Source organism: Alligator mississippiensis, chromosome 11 (assembly GCF_030867095.1).
Source record: "Alligator mississippiensis isolate rAllMis1 chromosome 11, rAllMis1, whole genome shotgun sequence".
Lineage (NCBI taxonomy): Eukaryota > Metazoa > Chordata > Crocodylia > Alligatoridae > Alligator > Alligator mississippiensis.
In genome coordinates this window covers 36,884,724-36,901,957 of record NC_081834.1, presented here as the reverse complement: position 1 = coordinate 36,901,957, position 17,234 = coordinate 36,884,724, and the positions used below count along the sequence as shown (strand labels likewise).

The window sequence follows — 17,234 nt, the reverse complement described above, 5'->3', positions numbered from 1 at the left end:
CATTTCTCCCAACAAAACAAAATAAAGAAAAAAAACCACTGAAGTAATATTCTTGGTCTTTATTCTACTTCTCCCACAAAAGGAGGTCACTCTTGACTCCTCAGAAAGCAGGGCCAGTACTATTAAAAGAGTGCTAGTCAGCAAATGAGATGAGATGTTATGCTGTATATCTGATGGGAACATGGTTATCTATGATACATTGTTACGGAACAGAAATTTAAAGGCATTTGGGTGAATAAATGTTGAGCGATATTTTCAAAAACTGCTTAAAAAGGCTGGGTGCCCAACTCGTACTAGTCTGAAGTTACATGCTTAATCTGTTTCAGTACTTTTGGCAAGTCTTATTCAACACCTCCCTGTATCTTTAAGACAAAATATCCAGGAAAATCTGGTCCTAAGAATTGATATGGAAATATCCTCTTTTCCCAATTAACTTTAATGATTTTTCCACAATTTGTTTCAAAGTACAGTAAATGAATGGGAAATTCTTCAATTACTAGATGTTAGACAAAAATAAACTGTATTTATATGAATATCTTGTGTGTGTTGTAATAGAATGAAGATAAAATGTAAAAGTACACCTTACTTTACTTTGATCTGATATTTTACACACAATCAGAATTCATCTTTATAGTACACCCAAAGCAAAACGATGAAGCTACCTGAAATCAAAATGTGTGTAATAGTACATCTAGTTGAAGATGTTAGATTAGTTTAAGATTAGTAAAACACACTTTTACAACAGTATTGACCTGACAACATGGCATTTTATAATCAATTTTATTAAATAATTCTTAAATAATCAGGTTTAGGGTGTATAAACAGAATAATCTGTTAACTTTGGTCATAAAAAAAATATTCTTGACTGTGAATTTTTTTTAAAACACAGCAGCAAATAGTCAAAAAGGAAACCATTTTAAAGTGTTCAGTAAAAAACATAAGGCAAGCAGAGTGTGAAATTGTTCCTTAAAATCAATGCTTTAACACTAGAGAAGCAGCAACCACAACAAAAAGCTGAGTAAAACATGGCATAGCTGTCAAGTTTTTTCTATCTCATCTCATCACTTTAGCCTAGGAAGCATTGTTAGTTTTATACAAGAAAACTTTTGTTTTGGAAATGATAGAGAAATATTAGCTGTGAAAACAGCTCATTGAAATTTAAAGGCATCCTTCATAAAAAAAAAAAAAAAAGGGTCCTATGGAAATGGTAATTTTATACTCTATTATTTCATGTCTTTGTGAACCACGACATACAACACTGAAACCAAAACCCTGCAAAACGGCAGACCTTGACTTTACTATTTTTGATCAGTGATCCGCTGTAAGCAGAGTCTCATGTAGGAATTTTTATTGCGTATTTCTATCACCGCATCCCTGACAAGCTCGATGAACATCTGAGGCCATAGCTTCTGCAAAGACTCATTTTTCATATTGATGTCAGCAGCTTCTTTCACTAAGTCCTGGATGTATGTCTGGCAAAATTTCTCTCTCTCCTTGATTTCCTGAATGGGAGAAGCATTATAGATTGCATAAGACAACATCAGAAGAAAAGCTGAAGAGCAACAATCCTTTTATTGTAAGAGGCTACAGTAGTTTAATGAATTAAAAAAAAAAATGATGATTTGAATAAGGACAGGACACCCAACACTTTTCTCTAACAAATACAATTATTTAAAATTATACAGCCATTTATTTATGTTGTTATGAACAGTGCTACAGATCCAAAATTATAATGACTTAAACTACTCGCAGATTTCTCAAATTCACTTTTGAAGTGTAAGTTAACACTTTAACTTTAAAAACTTTAAAACAGCAGTAGATTTTTATTGCCTCGGAGAAAATCAGTGGTAATAAATTACAGAAACTATGAAGTTATAAATTTATTTATTTTTTTAAAAAATTTAGAACTGAAACGGCAATGACAGGAATAATGCATCTTTGTCACTGGCTTTCTCAAACAGCAGCAAAGCACAATAAAATAGGGGGAAATGAGCTTGTGCGTGTCTCTTTTTCTAGAGTTTCTCTGATAGAGGCTGGTGCATTCATAGTATATGAAATACAGAATGGTATGAACCAAAGTCCTCTGAACTTCTTGAACCTGGTTTCATGATACAAACAATTTTGTGTAATTATTGGCACTATATACGAGTCGCACTTCAATTACACTAATCCCTTTTTATGACAGGTTTCCATAAAATTGCCATAATAAGTCTGAACAACTATACTGGTGCTAAATATCTAATCAATTTGATTTACAGTATTGCTAAAAACATTAGGTCATGCACTGGCCCATCAAAGCAACACAGAACACTTTTAATGGATGATAAAGGAGAACAAATACTTTCCAGCTGTCTAGTTTGAAAAAAATTATTCATCAATGATCCTAACCTGCCATCTTCAGTAATAAGGTCTGATTTAATAACATTTGTTATGTCAGTTTACTGTTGATGGGAAGCAGGAATTATCAGTTATAGCCTATCTTACTTTTCCCTCATGACACCCAGTAAAATCTGTAGCCACATATGGAATACTATACTGAACAACAAGGTGTGAATAACTACAGTCCTAAGAGAAAAACAAATATTTTATGTAACTGTACAAACACAAAAAATATTATTTTACTACATTGCCCTACTCTGATAAGGGAACATGAGTACCTCACACATTTTATGCATTAATGTAATTAATTAATTTAATTATCTCTACTATAAGATCACCATTACCCCTTTGAGACTACAGAGCTCTGCTCTTTTTGATCTCTCTACATATGGAGTCACCATCATAACTCCATGCTATGTCTTTTCTAATACATCACTGAAAAAATTAAGTGTTTACAACTGATTATCTATGGGGTCACAGTGACATTTATAGACTCCATACACCTGCAGGACAAGTGAGGAGACAAATGTGGGCAGTCTTGCACCTAATGCAAGACTGGCGAGATCTGCTCTAGAGGCTGTCCCGCAGAAAGAAGATGGACAAATGGGTGAAAAAGCTGCTGTTCTCCCTGAACACTCTTTCTCCCAGAAGAACAGCTTTCGGGTAAAAGAGCTGAAAGAAGATAGGCTTTGGTTGGAACAAGCCAGCCTGCAATTTTACTACAATTTAATTTGGGCTCCATTAAGCCATTGTACATTTCTCTTCTTCTGCCTGGACATAACCACATTTAACCACCACTCCATTCAGTGTTGACCAATACTAAATCTAGTACTGATTCATAGGACACTTTGCTGTCAACTTTTTCACAGAAGAGTAAGAAATAGACTCAGAAAGCTATTTCCTGTCATCTTCCCTTCCCTACCACAAGTTCTGTATCAACATTTTCTGACAATGTAAAGGATTTAAAGTTTTCTAGCACACAGAATATACATTTTTTCTTAGAAAAGCTGTGCTAATTTATCCCTATCATATTCTATTCCTCTAGATACATTTCATTACCAAAGACTACACTTGTACACTCCATGTATAATCCTTCAACTTTCCTGCATGAGTAGCATTTTTTGTTTTTTAAAGAGGCTCAGTGCTGGTAGCTTTGTATACTGGTATAAATGCTGGTTTTCCACTGAGAAATCTGAACAGCTTAATATATGTTTGAAAATAAAATAAATATGATAAGCTGTTATATATAAAGTCTTCATCTTCAGAAGAGCCAAACAGATATTTGATACAAAGGCAAGTCTTCTCTAATTTCACAGGTCATCATTGTACACAGAGTTAAAAGAAGAATACAGTTTTAGTGACTTTTCCTTAAAAAATGCTTATGTCAAATTTTGAGAGAGGCTCTCTCATTAGAGAAACTGACATGCACTGAATTTGAATCAAATGTTGCAGTTTCACTGAAGTAGTAAACTCCTAATAGTAACCTGAAGAGGTTTAAACTGTAAAAAACATTTAGTTTGTCTCTTCTATCAAAAATTATTGTTCACAATACAAATGAGATCCATACATATAAATAAGATCTTCATATCTGCATATGTATAGGGAAGGGTTATAAAGAAAACAAAGGGAAAGCCTGGTAAACAATTGGGCCAAAGACTGACCTTCGCTGAGATCAGAGATGGCTATGCCTTAACACGTGAGGTAGGAATTAATCTATGTTGTAACTCTGTTTACAATATACGCATTTCTTTTATGTTTCTAATTTACAGGTTTTCCATAGCCCTAATTGCTGATTGCTATAATTATAGGATCTAGTAAAGTTTAAAAATTGCTTCAGTTGGTGATAGTGAAAATGGTTTTTTCAGCCAAATAAAATATGAAAGCTGTCTAAAATTAAACTAAGCCACCACCTAAAAATCATAGCTGAAACATTTCAGAATACAAGATTTGCACTAATACATTTACCTCAAGCTTTTCTGTATGCAAGTCCCTTGTGGTATAATTCAGTATAGCTCGACTTGTATTTTCTCCTCCAAATCTTCTGTTATCACTACTTTCTTCACTGCCAGTCCCAGGTTTCTTTCCTTTTGCCTCTAGCAGATAACGCCATTGTTTCTTCCTGAAAGAGACAATAAAAAGATTTACAGTTTTAATTATTGGAAACTTTAATAAAAGTACAGATGCTTTCATGTAATGTCATTTATTTTTGCTTTGATCATTTGGTTTATGTGTTTTTTGTTCATTGCATCCTGAAGCCACGATATGTACACGTGGAAGACCTGAGGGATAATCAGTAGTTTGCACAAGCACTGCAAAATGTTAATATACCAGTAAATATTTTTTTTTGGTTTTTTCAGGTTTTTCTGGACAAAACTCAATCTGATAGATCCTAGCTGTTTTACATTTCCCTAGGAAATGTAGGGAATTGTGGACAACAGTACCACACAGTCCCCAACTCCTTTTCACTTGTACAGTGCTACTCCTCTTGCCCTGTGCTGATCCTCACCTATGTTTTCCTGCTACTCACATCTCTTGTACTCTCCTCTTTTTCATGCTCTCCTCTGGGCCTTCCACCCACATCTCTTTCAGTTCCCTACCCTAAACCAATTTAAATATTTCCATGTATTTTTACATTTACAAATATTTACATGAACATTACAAAATTTGGCATTTAGAAGCACCCCACAGTACAGCTTATGAGGGTTAAGGAGGAGGAGGAGGAACCTTGACAGAAGAGTGGTTACAAAACAGCATGAGCACTGGCTTCTATGGAACAAGGGGGAAAACGAAACAAGGGAGTCTCATCTTCTCTCCAGGTCTGTTCTCCACCTTCCCTCCTGAAATATAGGAAGATGTCAGGTGTCAGATAGAGTAGGGGAGCTTTCACTTATCTCACTATCACATTTCCAACTTGTGGGCAGCCCACAGGCTGGAAAACTAGCAGTGAGATGAACAGCAGCTGCCATGGCAATTAAGCACTGCTGCTGCTGTTTGCCCCACTAGTAAATTTTGGGCCCTGTGAGCCAGATGACATGACTCTCTGCTTTGGATCCTGCCCACGGAGTTGGGCGAGTTTGACATCCTTGAGTATGTACATAACTAGGTATGTATGTATTACGAAGATCAGGGGCAGGCAAAATGGTGGATCTGGCCAGCAGCTGGACTCCATTTCCCAGCAGACCCTGCTCACATTGTTGCTGCTGGTTTTCATGGAGACCAGCTTCAGCAGTGCTGGTAGAATAGGGAGCTGCTCTAGGGCCAGGATCTTGCAACAATGACAGTGTGGTCTGGAGCCGGGGCAAAGCTGTGATCCGCTGCCTGCATGCTGCTGCCCAGGGTGTACAGGCAGTGTATCACATCTCTGTCCTGGCCCCAGACCACACTGTCACCACCACAAGATCCCAGCCCCAAAGCAACTCCCTGCCCAGCTGTGCACCCTGCCAGCGCTACTGGGACTGGTCTCCATGGAAAACCAGGTCCCACACTGTTACAGTGCTGCTGCTACTGGGGTCTCCATGGAAACCAGCCACAGCAACACAGATAGGGGTTACTGGGAAATACAGTCCACCACGGGCCTGATCTGGCTCATAGGCCAAACTTTGCCTGCCCCAATGTAGAGGTATCTCTACATACAGGCTATACAGGCTTAGATATGGACTTAGATGAGCCTTCTTACACTGAGATTGAAGCAAGAAGAGTTTGAACAAAATGACTGCATCTACACCTGCTGAGTAGTACTCAGCTAAGTGTCCTAGAAAAACTAGATTTCCAATTTTACCAAATGTGGTTCCTGATGAGAGTTTTTTTATGATCTCTTAAATAGAATCATAGAACCATAGCAGTCGGATCGGAAGGGACCTTGTAGATCTTCAAGTCCGACCCCCTGCCTGGGCAGGAGAGAAAACTGGGCTCAATTGACTCCAGTCAGGTAGGCATCAAGCCACTTCTTAAAGACCCCCAGGGAAGGAGCCAGCACCACTTCCCTTGGAAGTTAGTTCCAGATCCTAGCCGCCCTAACTGTGAAGTAGTTCTTTCAGATGTCTAATCTAAACCTACTCTCCAACAACTTGTGGCCGTTATTCCTTGTTATCCCGGGGACCGCTAGGGGAAACAAGGTCTCCCCCAAACCCTTCTGGTCCCCCCTAGTGAGTTTATAGACAGTCACCAGGTCCCCCCTCAGCCTTCTCTTGTGAAGGCTGAACAGGTTCAGGTCCTGTAGCCTCTCATTGTAGGATCTGCCCTGCAGTCCCTGGATCATGCGGGTGGCCCTCCTCTGGACCCTCTCAATGTTGTCCACATCCCTCTTGAAGTGGGGTGCCCAGAACTGGACACAGTACTCCAGCTGCAGCCTGACCAGTGTCGCGTAGAGGGGGAGGATCACTTCCTTGGCCCTACTTGAGATGCACCTGTGGATGCACGATAAGGTCCAGTTAGCCCTGCCAACCGTGACCTCGCATTGTCGGCCCATGTTCATCTTGGAGTCAATGATGACTCCAAGATCCCTTTCTGCCTCCGTGCTCTCAAGAAGGGAGTTTCCCATCTTATAAAAGTGTGCTGCTGGTTACTACTGCCCAAGTGCAGCACCCTGCACTTGTCCGTATTGAAACGCATCCTGTTTTTGTTAGCCCACCCCTGCAACCTATCCAGGTCATTCTGCAATCTTTCCCTCCCTACTAACGTGCCCACCTCACCCCAAATTTTGGTATCATCAGCAAATTTGAACAGGTTGCTTTTCACCCCGTCGTCCAAATGACTGATAAAGAAATTGAACAGCGCAGGCCCAAGGACCGAGCCCTGGGGGACTCCGCTGCCCACTTCCCCCAGGTCGAATATGACCCATCCACCACCTACCTCTGAGTACGACCTACTTTTGTTTTAGGCAATCTCCTCTTGCACAAGCCAAAATAAAGTGTATTTTTGCTCACCCTCATAATCTTATTAAACACAAAATATTTCCACTGTCTACACAAAGAATTAATGCTGGCATGAATCAATGGAGAGTGATATCATAAGTGTTCCCCATGCAAATTGGAATTCAAAGCCAGCTTGCAAGTGTGGACATAGCTATACACACAAAACTACACCTGGTACGGGAAAGCCAAACTCAGAAACAAGACAGGTTATGTTAGTAAAAGCACAGTTTTACCATTAAAGCAGTACCTACACTGGATGTTGTCTGCTAGGCCTGTTACATCAATCAGGGCCCTGCCATATGTTATACTTAAGACATTAACCAGTTAATCATATCTTATGTTGTGACTGGCCACACGTTCAACCAATTCATGGCGTCACAAAAGGAGGACTAAGCCATAAAGTTATTCAACAAAAAATGTGTAATAAGTGTGGCAGGCTCCTATTATGCCATTAATTGAACATGGGAGCCCTGTTAGCTCGGTGCCCCCAGCTTCAGGGGTACATGTTGCATCCCCACAGCTGGGAGCCCAGGTCAACTGAGGGGGCTCCCAGCCATAGGAGCTTGCTACTGCCAGTGCAAAGGGAGCCCAGGATTATAAGCCCAGGCTCCCCCACTTAACCAGCAATAAGGTGCGATGGGAACTGATGCATGATCCTACAATCATGTCTCCTGCCATGCATGTGTGGCATGTCAAGAAGTGTAATTGTGTGAATTATGTATCAGATCTCATCACGCCTTTACCTGCACATCTGGCAGAGGCCTCAGTCATCGATAGGAAAAAGTGTGATCCCTGACAGCTGTATCAGCAGAAATCTTAGGACCACCCTGACTTAGGAGCTACTGAAAACATATGACAAAAAGAAAATGTATACAATGAAAGAAAATGTATCACGTACATGAAATATCACATACAAATCAAACTTCTGTGATTATTTTCTGTGTAATCAGACACTTATTGACACAGATTTGGAATTGTAGTACTTGTGTTTTCACTCTTAATTCTTTGATTTTATCCAAGAAATACATCAAGCGTTTCTGGAATTTGCTGATTGATACATTTAACACAACACATAAAAGAGGTCAACTGACTTATCTATTATAATTAAAATAAAAATATTTCTATGATTAGTACATTTCTAATGTATATAATTAATGACATTACTTAGACTCTCCAAGCAATAAAAGCAGGCGATAATGTGGAAACTCAGAAGATGCTACATATGCCAGAATGCCAAAGAGTCTTTCAGCCATTACAATATCATTCTGAGTAATCTGTAAAAAAAAGTAAGAAAGGAAAGAAATGACTTATACACAATCAATTACCACATGCAATATGATTTTACATATACATCTATCCCATGCATACTTAAGGCAACAAAAGAATTTTGATCTATTTAAAACTTGGACTTTCTTTGATAGGCATCTTAAATATAGAGACACCAAATGAGTGACTTTTGCATGTGTTAATTATTGTTCTCCAGATTTGGAAAGTTTGAGGGATACAATATGGTAACCTAGGTTTCATGGTACCAGAAATCAAATGATCAATTTTAAAACCCTTTTTCAGGTTCCAAATTCTTATCTTCAGAGGCCTACTAGAAAAAATTTTGAACAAGCTGTAGTAAGGAAGTGAAAAAGGTAAATTTTAGAGTCTGACTTGGGCAGCAGTACTGTGGCTGGGCACTGTTGGTGCCTGTCACCTTAAGGGCTGGAGCAGGCAGCAGCCATGTGCTTGAGTATGACAGCCATTTTGAGATCCTGGAGATATATATCTATATAGATATATATGGAGGGTGAAGCAGCAGCTTGGTGGTAGCAGCCATGAGAGAGACATCAGCTGGCAGAGCTCAGGAACAGCTAGAAGGTAAGGGCAAGAGCTTATGGAGATGGCTAAGAGGCTCTTGGTCCTGGGCATGGCCTGTCGGGGATGGGTGACCTGGCGGGGTTCCTGGTGGTGTGGGAGCCCCCAGGAAATACCAGGCCAGTTACCACCCCAGTGAAAGGCGGGTCATGGCGCCTTAATAACCCTAGCTCCCACAACCAGGTGGGTAATCCTACAGTAGGGCCCGAGAAGGCAGACCCGTGTTAGAAAGTGTGGGCTAGATGCTCAGAAGCCTGACTTGAGACACCCTCAACTGGTCAATGCTGGGGCAGAAGGGTGAAAAGGGCCAGGGGCCCACCGCAAAGGACGCCCAGAGCTGAGAGCCTGGGGTTCTGACTGGCCCTGGAGATGAGGCCAGGGCCTGTGTCGCCAAAGGTCCAGGGTGGGGGGAGGGACACACCCGAGAGGGGGAAAAGTGCAGGGTGCTAGGCAGCTCAGAATGAGGGTGGAGTATGCTGCCTGACTGGAGGGATCCAGTTGGGAGTTCAGACTGTGGGGTTATGGGGCTCACTGTGGGGCCAAGACATCAAGGACTTGGATGCCATCTGTGAGGCATGGGCTGCGGCATAGGGAAAGTTTGGAGCCACAGATAATGCCCTCTGGCATCTGGGCAGAAAATGGGCAGCCTCTCACCTGAGTAACATCTTAATCATTTTCCATCAGGGTGTGGCAGATGAGAGAGGCGGGCAGTTGGCCCAGAAACAGGTGGGCAGGTCAACACCCAACTGGCCCCAGGACAGCCCCCTGTTACAAGTACAAAGCAGTCTTTACTGACTACAATTTTCTTTAAAGGTATAGGTGGCTGCATTCTCCAGCATAGGAAGATGAACTCTCCTGCAAGTACTTTACGTTTTTCAATGCAAACTATGCTGTTTCAGCATATATCTTCTTTAAATTAAATTCCAAGCTATTGATGAATTCATACCATACACTTAAACATTTTTAGTTTCAGCTTTTAAAAAAAACTCTAGCATTTTCTTTAGAGGCTATGGTTTGTGATTCCCCTGCCCAGGCAACCAGATTACTGACTGACCTAAAATACCAGATATGTTTGCACAACTTCAGGACAGCTGGATTGTCACTGATTTTTAAGGCCAGAATGGATCATGACCTGTTTGATACCTAATTACTTTTTTTTTTTTAAATCAGCTTCTGTTCATGCTGTACTACATCTACTAGACAGACATCCTATCTTGAATAACAGCTTCAAATGAGGCAGAATCCAATACACCCTCACATAAATTGCCTCTAGGGTTATTTTTCCTCACTAATAAAACTTGCATCTTGTCTGCATTAGTTTGGTTCCATCTGCCAGCCACAGGATCTCGTTAGGTATTTCTGCCATCTTAAAGAGCAATACATTCTGGGAAATATCTTCATTTCAGTATTAGCAGACAGTGATCAAGTCTTTTTATATATTTTTTTGTATAAACTGAAATAGATCAAGCTTTCTTAGCCTCTCAATACAAGGCATGTTTTCCAGAACTCTAGCCATGCTTGTAGTTACTTTCTGAATCCCTTCCAATATTTCAACATTGCTTTTAAATATAAGTCCATAAAAGCCACATGTACGAATGCTGTAATAAAGAGCCAATATTCAGGATGAAGACATCTTTACTAAAGAATTTCATACAACTTCTATGTTCTGTATTAGGTAAGTGTGTAAAATGAAATCTTGTTCCTTGTTTCACCCTTATTTAACCTTTTAGACAGACATTTCACTGAGGCATATGCTGTGCACTGTAGCATAACACAATGCAGGGAAAGAAGACAGAAAAACAAAATTAGGTTTCTAAATATTGGGCACTCACAATCTAGGAAACTTACATTTCACCCAATCACACTTCCTCAGGAAGAGACTTGTAAATTTCAGGAAATAAAGTGCTGCCTACACAGGCAGGCTAATAATCTGGTCCCTAGAATACTCGATTGAACGTAGGAATTAGCTGCTGCCCAAACAGAAGGGTAGTCCTTAGACGCAAGAGTTATATATAATAGCACTGTAATATTTTTGCTTATGTTTTAAATGATGCAATGAATGTTGCATGGAGACACTGCAAAAGACTGCATGCACTGAAAAAACAAGTCATTTTTAAAGTCTATCTCCAAAGTTGAAAAGGTTGGATGCTTTTTTTGAATGGGATTTTAAATTTTTATCAGAATTCATGATCAGCTAAAATGGTCAAACTAGTACAGCCTGAGGTTATTTTAAACCTAAGGTTTAACCTAGGGTTATTTACAGTTTACTAAGAAAAAGGCCACACAACAATAACAACAGACACTTAATGGAGTTATTTTCTTTTTAAGATGATGTATTACTAAAGGGAGTTATTTCAGTTCTCTCCTTTCTTCCTTTGGGAGTTTTTAGCTCAGTTTAGCCCTTTAATCCACCTATGTTGCATGAGTTATGTGTACTGGGTACAGCTAAAAACAGAATAAATCACAGGGTTCATATTTACATATATTTTAATAGTCATTAGATGCAGTTAACTTAAACAAATTACAATAGCCAATTTGAAATACTATAGTACTGCTCTAGGGCTCAAAATCCTAAGGAAAGAAAGGAAGGAAGGAGAGCAGCAGAATAAAGGCTAGACTTCAGAAAAACAATCTGTAGTATACTCAGAGAACTTGCCTGAGGCAAATTCTGGGAGGCAAGTCTGAGGGGAAAGGGAATCCAGAAGAAGTAGTCTTATTCTAAGGAAGCTATACTAAGGGTGCAAGAGCAATATAACCCAATACAAAGAAAAATAGGAAGAAAAACAGGAGACTGCCTGACTTAACTGTTCAATGAGCTGAACTCAAAAAGGAATTCTACAGAAAGCAGGAACTTGGTCATATTAGTGGGGAAGGGTATAAGAGTATTGAATGGGCATGAAGAGAGAAAATCAGGAAGGCCAACGTACAAGTTGAGATGCAATTAGCACATGATGGCAAAAGGAAAAGACAAAGCAAAAAAAAAAAAACCAACTTTCTACCAGCATGTCAGAAGAAGAAGACCAAGGACAGTATAAATCCCTATGAAATAACATGGTCAATCTAGTATTGGAGGATATGGGGAAGGCTGAAATATTTAATGCTTTTTTTACTTCAGTCTTCACAAAGAACATCAGCTATCCAATGACAAGAGCCTAAAGTACTGAAGGAATTAGATGAGGTAATTTCAGAGCCATTGGCTATTATCTTTGAAAACTCATAGAGGTGAGGCGAGTTCCCAGATGACTGTAGGAGGAAAAATATAATGCCCTTCTTTAAGACAGAAGGAAGAGAACCTGGAAAATTATAGCTCCGACAGTCTGACCTCAATACCCGGACACATTTTGGAGCAAGTCATGAAGGAGTCTATTTCTAACGACCTGAAACAGAAAAAGATGATCAGGAACAGCCAGCATGGATGCATCAAAAGCAAGTCATGGCTGAACAACTTGATTTCCTTCTATGCCATGGTGTCTGAGGTAGTGAGAACCAGTGGCTGAGGTGCAACTTGACTGTAGCTGAGCTTTTGACACATTGACCATGACACTTTTATAAGCTAAGGAAATATGGAATAAATGAAAATACTCCCAAGTGGATAAATAACTAGTTGTATCACTGTATTCAATGAGTAGTCATCAATGAGTCCATGTTTAACTAGGAGGAAGTATTGAGTGAGGTTTTGCAGTGGTATGTCCTGTGTCCAGGATTATTTAATATCTTCATTAATGATTTAGAGGATGAGACCAAGTGCATGCTTAACAAATTTGCAAATGACACAAAGTTAGGTGTTAGTGCAGATACTAGAGAGTAGGTTTAGGACCCAGAATGATCCTGATTAACTGGAATAACAGTCCAAAAAACAGATTAAATTCATCAAGGACAAGTGCCATGCCCTGCACTTGGGACAGAATAATTGCATGCACTGCTAGAGCAGGGGCAGGCAATTATTTTGAGCCAAGAGGCACTTAGTGAGTTTTGGCAAGCTGTCAAGGGCTGCATGGGTAGCCCCACCCCTTGACAGGTGCCCCACCCCCTGGTTACCATTTTGTGACTGGAAGTCCCGCCCCCTAACCCATTATCTTTACCACCAGCAGTCCCTCCCCTTCCCCTAGAAATACACAACCATCTAAAACATTCATTAATTTGATTTCAAAAAATATCTTTGTCCAGGTTTATATGGGTTTGTGCAGTGTACATAGAGGCGATTGTATATAATAGCTTAAAATGAAGTCTCACATTTATATATTGGGAGGGGATATAGGTTTGTGGGGGCTGTGGGTGTGCCTATGGGGGGTGTGAGTAAAGGGAGCATGTGGGTGTGTGTATGGATACGTGGGGTGTGGGTGGGCATGGGGCTTGTGGGGACTGTGTGTAGGGGGACGGTGGTTTGGGTATGTGAGGGGCTGTGGGGGTCTGCATGTATGGCAGTGCAAGGTCTGGTGGGGGTGGTGTGGGTGCATGTATGATGGGGTGAGCATGTGGGACTCACCCTAAACACACACACAGTCCGTGACCCTCCCCCCACACACAGACAGTCCCTTCCCTCCCTCCCCCACCACACACACCCGAGGTACAAGCACAGGCCTGTGCTCCAGCAGTCTGGTGATGCAGCCAGGATTGCTAGAGCAGTGTGGGGGCAGGAAAGCAGGGAAATGGCTGGGGGGTAGGGCGAGGCTGGGCTGCCAGCTCCCCCTGGGTCTACCGCCTCTGGTTTCTGTCATCTTTGACAAGCAGCCAGGAGCAGATAAATATTAATTTTCTAATTTTTTTTAGGGGTCCCGTGGGCTGGACAGAATAGTCTGGCCCGCCCCTGCCATAGAGACTGGGAAAGGACTGCCTAGGCTCCCATAATACAGAAGAGAACCTAGAAGTTATGGTGGACCATAAGTTTCTTTTCTTCTCATGTCCTTGTCATAAACTAGATGTTTTCCAAAATCGTGCACAAGTGATGGCTCTCTCCATTGCTGCAGCGAGGTCCTTCATCATACAGATGTCATCATCGACAGTTCCTCGAAGTCAAGGATGACATCTGTCAGGCTTGATGGACCCTCAGGTGACTGAGCAGCCCTATTCTGGAAGCTCATGTTCTTCAGCAACAAGGGCATGTTGTTGCGTGGGGGAGCAGGATTCACAGCCCCTGGTTGGTCTCCTTCTCCTTCCTCCACTGCCACCATTCATACAGGTGTCACCAAGGAGTCAGCAAACAGGCAGGTGCTCTATAGCCTGCACTTCACCACACTTGCATATATTCATGGCATTAGAGCAGTCCCATTTGATCATATTTGTTTTTGATCTTCCAGTTTGTATGCACAAGTGATTCAGACATTGTCATACTGACCAGTCTAAATCAACCCCTCTGGGAAGGCCCTCCTGGAGTTCCAGATCCATTTCAAAGCACTTGATTGCACATTATCTTTCCTTCCATAACCTCAGTCACGCCCTGTCAGCCAGTGTGTCCAATGGTGCAACACTGGTCACAAAACTCTTTCTCGCTTTAAGCCATTTAGTTACTTCTGTCTGACCACAGAGTGGATTCCTAGGGTATTGCCTTGATCTTTCTTTTTGGCTTGCTACCTTTTTTTTCCAACATCAGGTGACACAATGCAAGCCAGTAAGAACAAGCTATCCTTTAGTGCTGGCTTTAGCTATCTTGTTATTTCACAACAACTGTTTTTAAGAATTCAGTATGGTTCTTGGCATGGACTGATTGTTCCCATACTGGACATGCATACTCTGCAGTGGAATAACACAAGACAATAGTGGTGGTTCATAATGTAGCTGGGTTTGCTGCCCAGTTCGAGGTGACCAACTTTCAAAGTATGTTGTTATGGGCACTGACTTTCCCTTTTTGTCTTCTCTGCTGCAGGGGAGAGGGGGCTGTGGGCCCTGGCCCTGATCCCATAGCCCTGGCAGCTGGGGGCTTCCTCCAGCAGGGCTAGGGAGGGGGTAATGGGCTGTGGGTCAGGAGTAAGGGGCACCAGCAAGGCCAGAGGGCCGTGGCTTGGGAATGAGGGGCACTGCATAGGCAGGGGCAGGGCACCAGCATATCAGAACTGCTCAGCAAAACAAAGTGGGGAGCGGGGACAGCTGGACCTGCATCCTGGTGAGCAAAGGGGGCAGGGAAAACCCTGATTTTCTATGATTAAAAAAAAAAAAAAAAAAAATCAAAATGAAAAGCCAAAATATATAGGCATTTAGAAAGCATTTTATCATAATGATTGAGGCACTGGTAGGCTTCCAAAATGCTTTTAAAATGGTAAATATATCAATAAAACATTGTGGTCAAGTGATACCTGTATATATAGTGGTGCTTCAGTTTAATTATGGAAAAACAGAGATTTTGAGGGGGTTTAAATTAAAGAACTTGTGATTTTTATCAGAGAATTTGGGATTTTTAAACCGAGAAAACCAGGATCCCTGCCCATAACTTGGTTGTAGGACCAAAGTGCTTAATCTGCTCCATTTATGTGCCATCGAGTCCAGCTGCTTTGCCATTTTTCAAGTGACTTATTCCAGCATCAGGTTCATCCAATATATATGGCATGCTAAACTGATTTTCCTCCAGATCAGCTTGCCATCTAATCTGTATTTTAGGTTGTTTATTCAAAGCATTACTATTAAGTAGAAGCTGGTGAGCCATCTGGTTTGGCTATGATGTTGTGGTATTGCTGTATTTTCTTTGGGTTAGCTTGCAAATGGTTAACCAGGCTTCTCTGCTAGTGTGGGTTATACCTATTCTTTCTATAATGTTTTTCCATTTCTATCACCTTTCTACTTGGAGCTTGTTGGGGCTGTCCCTGCTACAATAATGTCTTCTGAGAGAGAATTTGTTTGAAACATTTGCTGGTATTTTTTGTATTTGGCTGCTAGCCTGGGAGTAAACCCTGGTATATACTCAGTTCTATGCTTGAGATATATACTTCTTAGAGGTTTTGCACAGTGTGTTCACGAAAAGGTCATAGTTATCTGAAACTGATTCGATGCGTGTCACTTTTTTTTATCAAGTTCTTCGATGCATTGGTGCCATGTTTGGAGTTACGGCTGCTGTGACATTGATAGCAATTGGCCTGTACTGTATGTGAGGAATGGGTTTCAATATGTCTTTTTGCACATAACTTTTATATTGCTATCAATAAAGGTGAGGTCTGGATTATAGATTCATCTCCACTGGGAGCTAGTCAAAGTCCCAGGTAGCTCTGTGTCATGGATCAGGCTTAGGTGGTATGTCTTGACTCACATCTTGACTAAACTGCCATTCTCACTGTTTTCACTGTAACTCCACGTGACACTGTGGCTATTGTCACCAATGATTATGCGTGCTTTTTTGTGGTGTAGGTTTCCTGGGCAAAACACTTTTGGGCAAAAAAAAGCAAAAGGCTTCTCTGGTGGCTTATAAATGAATGTTACTGAGATGTCCATATTGATAGTCAAGATTTCAATGTTGTATTGATGATGAGCTCTTGTTTTATGAAGATAGCACTGCCATATTTCTTGTGCTTTCGATGGCTAACCTCATCCCAGGGATCAATAACCATAAACTGAATTAGACCCATCAGTGTGCTCCTGTGGCACAAACAGGCATAACATAGTGGGTTACATTAATAGGAGCATCAACTGCAAGTCACAAAAGTGATCCTTGCACTTTATTTGGCACTGGTGAGGCCTCACTTGGAGTACTATGTCCAGTTTGAAGCACTGTACTACAAGAAAGATGTGAACAAACTAGTAAGAGTCAAGGGGACAGCAACAAAAATGATTATGGAAAAAGTGACTTAAAAACACAGGCTGAAAGAACTAGAATGATTAAGTTTTGGGAAGAAAAGACTGAGAAAGGATTTGATAACTGTCTTTAAATACCTGAAGAGTGGTTATATGGAGATAGACTATTTCCTGTAGCCACAGGAGACAGGACAAGGTGTAAGGGTGTTAAATTGCACCAAGGGAAATTTGTTTTGACTATTATAGAAGGAACTTTCTCACTCTCATGAGGATGGTTAAACACTGGAAAAGGCTATCCAGAGCTTGTGGAATCTCCATCTTTGGAAGTTAGACATTCTGACCTGTTATGAACTTTGAGTTCTT

The 17,234-nt window shown here is 40.9% G+C and overlaps 1 protein-coding gene across 7 annotated transcripts in view; it reads right to left on the bottom strand.

Annotated features, from left to right (window-relative positions):
• Positions 1-764: 764 nt before the first annotated feature.
• LRRC49 (leucine rich repeat containing 49) overlaps positions 765-17,234 on the bottom strand; it is a 138,346-nt gene continuing 121,876 nt past the window's right edge. For 5 of the 7 annotated variants that reach the window (XM_006268804.4, XM_059714820.1, XM_059714823.1 and 2 more), the window contains 3 exons: positions 8,457-8,566; positions 4,345-4,498; positions 765-1,502 (listed from right to left, as the gene is read on the bottom strand). In XM_006268804.4, the coding sequence (XP_006268866.1) occupies positions 1,299-1,502; positions 4,345-4,498; positions 8,457-8,566 (468 nt within the window). In that variant the 3' untranslated portion in view covers positions 765-1,298. Of the gene's footprint in view, positions 1,503-4,344; positions 4,499-8,034; positions 8,135-8,456; positions 8,567-17,234 lie in introns of those variants that run through there. The other 2 variants (XR_002087059.2, XM_019477609.2) reach the window with 2 other exon arrangements.